The following is a 7162-nucleotide window of genomic DNA, read 5'->3' on the forward strand; positions in this document are numbered from 1 at the left end:
AATGGAAACCAAGAATTTTCAAATTTATATTTCAAAGTGGTGAATTCAGGACAAATCAATTCAGACACATGATTTTCAAAATAAAATATTTCAATATTAAATATTCAGTGGCTGTTAAAATTAAAACACTTATGTCTCGTGTTTGCTTCCATATAAGCATTTGAAGACATCACAACTGTTGCAAGTTGCACTCCAAGCCTATGGGATCTAAACCTAAATGTCTTACTCAACGTTTGTCTCATGAGGCATGAATCAGAACGAGGCCCCAGTCATGACTAGATGGAATATACCACTGCAGGGTTAGGTAATCAGATATTTCATATTTCTCACACATTGACACGCACACAGATACACATCGTACCCTCACACACTGATGAAAAAGCCACAGTGCGAGGTACACACATACTGGATGACGTAATGCCTCTCACTCTGTTGTCAAATAAGTATGCCTTCATCATTATCCCATGCTGTGGCGCCTCCTCATGTCTGACAGCAAACACAGGCCTCAAACTGCCCTGAACGCCAACAGTGGTTCTCTGTAATCAGGGAACTGGTGATAATGTGACCGGCTCGTTTGTTACTGGCACTGCTCATCGCTCACATGAATGCACCATGACGGCAGCACACACACACACTTCAAAGAGTGATCAGCCAGACCTAAATGCTGACCCAACAACTGTGATTATGTGGATAATCACATCCTAAAAGGCCGCTGACATCACCTTGTGCGTTTGGTTCCTTAAAACAATGAAATACATATTCTCTGGGGGAAAAAAACAGGATGATGTGACATGTCATCCCTCAGAGGTTTGAGGTAAACAACCAGAGGAATGCTGGGAAAATTCCCAATGCAACTTTTTAACACTATGGAAGCTTACTTGCCTTGCTTCTCAAAAAAATCGATTAATGTATGTATTGGGATTTTTTTTTTTGGGCAACAATTTATAAGATTGATTTTTTTTTCACAGAATCCTTTTTTTTATTTTATTATTTTTTCATCAAAAAGTGCAGATAGAGTGGAAAAGGGCGGAAGAGAGTGAGGTGATTAGGGCCGCAGCAAAGGGCCACACGTCGGATTCAAACCCTGGCCTGTTTGGGGCGCTCACTCTACCAGGAAAGGTAGAGGTCGCCACATTTATTTATTTTTTACCAATGATTCACCTAAAAAAAAGAAATTGTTTACACGGTTGCGCTGACAGCAACTACATCATATCAGAAAATGTCGAAAATCCATGTTATGTCACTTTACAAATGAAATAAATGTCAGACTGACTGATTGATACATGAGGTGCATTACTTTTAGAAAACAATTAGTTTTTAGAAATGTCTCATGACATATTGTCCCTGGTAGTGTATTATTCAACTGTTTTAGATTGGATTGAAGATCATTGACTGTAAATATTAATGGCAACCGGTTCAGTGAAGTGCTGCAAATGCGGAAGTTCCTTAAACCTGCTTTCTATCTGGCAGTGGGGACACGTGCGGTAGCAAAAGGAGGTCGGTTTCTGTAGAAGTGTATGAGAAAGTGACCCACTTCTCACTTGATTTATTACCTCAGTAAAAATGTTCATAATGAGTTTTTAGTCTCCATCGCTAGTTTTAAGTCTTCTGAAACACAGAATGATCTTTTTTTGAATTATGGTATATGGTTAATTTAAAAATCAGCAAGGGGTGTTTTAGGGCGTGGCTATGATGTGATTGCCAGTGAAAGTGTGTACCATAGCGTAGAATGTAAGCAGCTCCTCCCTCTCGTCGAAAATCATAACCCGTAACAACAAAACTCATCGACTCACAGCAGATCTCCACAAACCAGTGGGTGACGTCACACACGGTTGGCACCTGTTGTAGATGGATTGTAGAATCCCAATACAATTCTTATTGCCACCCATGTATGGTGAAATAATTGAATCGGGACAAAAGCAAATGGTCCCAGCATTTCTGTTTACCACAACCTCACATCAGACATGACAAACAGTATAGAATACAACCTTTGCCACAGATTGTTCTGGCCAGGAAACAGAGGTGCAGTAAAGTATGACAGAAGGTAACAATGGAAACTTAAGCGTGCTCCACATGTTGGAAATAGTCATAAAGTCTCACGCAGGTCAGGAGCTGAAATTCTTTGGCAAAGAAACAGGGGAAAGGAGACAGGAACTCCCCGAATACCTACAAACAGGCTAGGGAATTCCCTCACTCTCGGATTAGCGTGTGTATGGTACAAAGCATGCTGACTGTGCATAGATGTGTTTTTGCAGTGTATGTGATAGATATTTTCAGAGAGCAAGCTTGATGCGGAGACTGTAAAGATATTATTGTCTCTAACAATAGTGATCATGATTTTTAGTCAGTCACTTGGAGCATGGATAATAATGACTTTAATAAGGAGTTCATTTTAGACACTGTGTTGCAAAACAAACACATTACAACCCAGAGAGCATTTCCGGCATGTTAAAAGTGATTTCCTTCAGACAGTAGAGGAGGGGGAGCTGCATAGATGTCAGGGCCTCACCCTGTTCCGCACGTCACTGTGTCGCATTCTCTTCCAACTAAAATGGAGGGAGTCTCTGTCTGTCGGTCTTTCGATTGAATTAAGGTTCATTTACAGCAGTCTAGTCTAACTGTGTAGTGATGAATCCATGATGCTGTCCGTGGTGCTTAAGCAGCAGACAGATTTGTAACTGCCACTTTTGTTCTGAGTCCCGCCCTTTGGTTGGTTTCGTTCACAATTGGCTAAGGGGGGTTTGAGAAAAAAAGAGAACCAAAAGAGCCGTTCATGGGGCAGTTCACTAGTTGCAGGTGAACAAAACAAACCCACACCCCCTGTTAAAAATGCAGTGACAGCGGCCATTTGTGAACAAAGTAGAATGTCGCACCAACAAATTCTTAAACTAAAAGAAAAAGAATTTGAAAAAGAGTTTGTTAATGGAGTCCTAAAGCCCACACTATACTTTCAAATTTAGAGGGTACATAATGAGTTATGGAATTCAATTCACCGCCTATGCTTGCCAGATCAGACCAATTCAGAAACATGTAATACATCAACTCCAAGGCAAGCATAGGCCTGTAACAATTATTACATAATTGTCTAATTGTCACTTATTTTACATAATTGCGGTTTCTTTGTTTAACTGCAATTAATTCAGTCCAAAAGGGATATGACTGTTGATTGTAATTGTTTGCTTAGATATGCTAAATTGTAATTATATAAGGCAATATTGGTCGGACTGATGAGCTCAAGTTATAATAGCGGCAGCTGTCCCTTGTTGCCATAGCAACTCCAAACATCCTTGGCTGGAGCTGTCACAAGTCCAGAGAAATTGAACTTGCCCGTGTTTCTGGCCCAAAATCTGCCCGACAAACCCGCTGATTAAATAAAGATCTCCTCCTTTCACTTTTTTAAATGATAGAAAAGGGGTGTGGTTTAGTTTATAAGCTGTGCATTTTTGTTATTACATTATCAGGTTCACATAACGGAGCTATAACCAAAATTGTGTCCTGTGATTCATTAAAAACTTAAATTTTTTTGAAAAAGTAATAGATATTTTTTTTTGGGGGGGGATTCAAAGAGACAAATTGTTAATTGCAACTATTTCTGAGACAATTAATTGGACAGCAAAATTTGGCACTAGGCACGCACAGGACAAAACAGACAGAATGGAAATGGATTCAGTGTTTTTCTCTCTTCTACTGAAGCCAGCTAATTACCTGTGCCATATCGCGGGTGCAGAGTGACAGCGGGATGCTTAAGCTCCCATCGTAATGCATAGAGTAGCTGCCTGTCATGAGGTAAGAGAAAAAGCCTCAGGGATTTAAAAAGGCTGCAGATCTCCCCTCAGGAAGTGCAACCAAGACTGAAATCGATCCGAGGATGAGACACAGACTGGCTGAGACCACAGGAGAGATCACATTAATTACACAACCTGTACATCTGACAGCTTCCTGGAATCATCCCCTCCTTTTGCACCGCAGATGACGAGGCCTTTCTGATGTATGAGCATCAAAACACTGTGTCACTGTCGACATTAGTCCCCCGAGGTCCTTGTCCAACTTCTGCACCGTGGTGGGATCCAATAAATACTTTCTATTAGCGTGAATGTGTGACGACTGACACACACCGCCTAGAAGAAAAGTGTCAGACATCGACACCGCTGGGATTGCATTACACAGATTTATTCCGGTTACACTAATGAGACCTGAGAAAGCTTGCTTAATGCAAACGCTTCGGACGTCTTCATCATAAATACCGTCTGGCTTCTTCTCATGCCGGGCTACTAATTCATTCTGTAATTCAATATTCAAAATCCCTTTTGAGCACACTTCCTGGAAAAGTGTATGGGTGACATCTGGGGAGGGGGGGCTGTTATGTTAACTCAACATTCCTTTATCAACAGGAAATCAATATGACCACCTCCATTATTTCGCCCTGACAGCCACCAACACCGCCCCACCCAAGCCCTCCCAGCTGGGGAGTGGCATCATGACATCATCGCATCGCATCATCTATTCTGGGCTTAGGTTATAATTCTTTTGACCTCACTCCACTATACGTTTGCGATTTGCTCACTTCCTGTTCCAGCTAGACCACTGAGGTCCTCCACTGCTTTTATTTTTTATTTTTTATGTTCCCTACAGTGTGTGTCCCAGTGCATTGGGTTTCTTTTACGCCCCTATAGACGGCGGAAAACACTGCCTTTGGATATTAGAATGGCAAGCTCTCTCTCTCTCTCTCTCAGTCCAACATAGGTTACTATGTGTCCGGGTCCAAAATTCCCGGACCTTATCACAGGACCAATGGAGACGAAGTAATCGGTCAATAGTTAACTTTCAACATGTTATGGTCTTACTGTTGTAATTTTTTTTAAGTCTATTCACGTTGATCTATGAAGCACATTGGGCTGCATATTTGCATAGAAGATGCTAAAGATGATCTAAATAAGGATGAGTTGAGTGTTGATGGATTGTTGCATCTTATTAATGCTGAACTTTGTATGCCTTTTGCCACCCGCAGATCCCACCAAACACCCGGCTGCCTAAGAAGGCAACACCTCTGCGTGCATTGCTTTAGATGCTAAAGTTTTTGAGAAATCTTTCCATGTCTTCATAGATCCAAAGAATGGACTGGGTTGGTAACTGTTACAGTAATGCGAAGCCTGTATAACGCTTTGATACATTGTTCTGCACCGACTCAAATTGCAAACGGCAAAAATTCAAAAGTATTCAAATTCAAAGTATGTTGCTAAGCAATGGGCCTAACACCTCATACAGGTTAAACACTCAACTAGCATTGTCTTTATTATCAACTCTGTCTTATCTTTTAGGTCATCATTGTCACATAGCAGCATTAGTGTAACAAAGGCCAAGGCCGTTCATAGTTTACAGTCGCAATCTGCTTCTTAGCATTCCTTTTTTCAGAGAAGAGAAAAACGTAACTAGTTGGGATTGGTACAACCTGACGGATCACATGTTGAAATGACGTAACTATAGGAACGTGCAGAGCAATGAAGAAACAAAGTTGGCAACCATCTTCCCTGTTATATGTGATACAGCTTTCCTTTTGCACACACGCACGCACGCACGCACACACACACACGAGTAAGAGCAGAGCTGCCTCTTCATTAAGCAAAATTACACCACTAATGTTAGGTGAAAAAAATACAAATTTGCATGATGGGTTTTGCATGGCAAATGTGAGGTCTGAGTGTTAAATGCCAGCCTGCTATGCTCCTTCAGTATGTACACAGGCTGGGAGACAGTGGCACACATTTCTGTGTCCGCAGCCCAAATGTAGTAGATGGAAATTAAACACAGCAGTCTTACACAGGCAACAGGAGCTCATTCTCTATTTGTATCTTTAGCCGCTATCCACCTACAATTCTATGTAATTGGGAAAGATGTGAAAGCGTCTGGGCTGGCTGGGGGATATTTTGAGCTTCCGCTGCTTTTCAAACAATGCCTGTGTCGGACAATCCTCCCTGTCTGCTTTCCTATAGAGACACAACAAAATCTCCCTTTTATTCTTTACTGTTCGGCCTGAAAATGTAATTTCAGTTTCCCAGTCAAGTACCCAAATGAGAATTCTGAGAATCAAAATCAGAATGTGGAAATTACCTTTCAGAGAGTTGATCTCATTTTGGATAGACCTGGGTTTGTCCATAGTTACTGTCTGGCCTCCTCGTGAAGAATGCTGATAATAAATGCTGACGCTTCAGTAGCTTTGCCTTCTTTCCAGTTGTGGCTGAAGTGTTGACTTGTCTAAGTAGATGCCCGGTTCTCAAGTGTTAGTACTGCAAAGTCTTTTCTGTCTCTCTTTGATCACTTTTCTCCTCTGCTGACCGGGACTCTGCTCTGTTTTGGTTCCTGTGATAAACCATGTGCGCACACACACACACACACACACACACACACACACTCTCCCACCCACATTCTCACGCATACAAACATTTTGTGTGTGCAGGAATCAGCACAGTGCAAAGCTCCTCCCTCATCTTCCTCCACCTACTCTTTCACATAAAACTGGTTTCCAGTCGGTCACTCTAACTCAAAGCCAGCCACTCACGAGGACAAACAACTACCTGCTTTACCACAAACCAGCCAATCAGGATAAAGAGTAGATGAACTACAGATCACTCTACTCTCTTTTTGAGGATGAGGACTTTGTAGAGGATAAAGATACATGGGAAGCAAAGGGTGAAAGCAGGTTTTGCTAATATGTTGAGCAAAAGAGTGTGTGTGTGTGTGTGTGTGTGTGTGTGTGTGTGTGTGTGTGTGTGTTAATGTTAAGAAAAAGAATCCCAGTGCCAAACCCAGATCCCTGTAGTAATTCCCAGGATGAGCCAGACCGACCAATGACATATGGGGAGATACAACAACTCTCTCTATGATCCCTTACCAGACTATAGTTTAGCTCTGGTTACACATTAACCAGCTGTGAGGGTCTGACCACATAACTGTTAGCACCAAGGCTTTTAAGGGAAACCCCTTCGTTGTTCAATAGTCTATATCCACGACCTTCCACTTTCGGGATTCCTCCGGTGCCGCCAGAAATTCCGCCGGATGTCACTCTTTCAGCCGGATGTCCGTTACCTTGGGCTATCTTTGCGTTGGCGTTCTAGACTCCGGTGGATTTCTGAGGACTACGGTTAACTGCTCCTCAGATCTCTGC

At 42.0% G+C, this 7162-nt stretch overlaps 1 protein-coding gene across 12 annotated transcripts in view; it reads right to left on the bottom strand.

The window, feature by feature from the left end:
• Positions 1-7162, bottom strand: part of LOC116691497 (plectin) — a 172260-nt gene that overhangs the window by 112296 nt on the left and 52802 nt on the right. For 2 of the 12 annotated variants that reach the window (XM_032519174.1, XM_032519172.1), the window contains exon 1: positions 6109-6347. The exons of 9 other annotated variants lie outside the window; for them this stretch is intronic. In XM_032519174.1, coding sequence (XP_032375065.1) covers positions 6109-6154 — 46 coding nt within the window. In that variant the 5' untranslated portion in view covers positions 6155-6347. Of the gene's footprint in view, positions 1-6108; positions 6348-7162 lie in introns of those variants that run through there. One more of the 12 variants, XM_032519179.1, reaches the window with a different exon arrangement.

The sequence above is a fragment of the Etheostoma spectabile genome, chromosome 6 (assembly GCF_008692095.1).
Source record: "Etheostoma spectabile isolate EspeVRDwgs_2016 chromosome 6, UIUC_Espe_1.0, whole genome shotgun sequence".
In the NCBI taxonomy this organism is placed as follows: domain Eukaryota; kingdom Metazoa; phylum Chordata; class Actinopteri; order Perciformes; family Percidae; genus Etheostoma; species Etheostoma spectabile.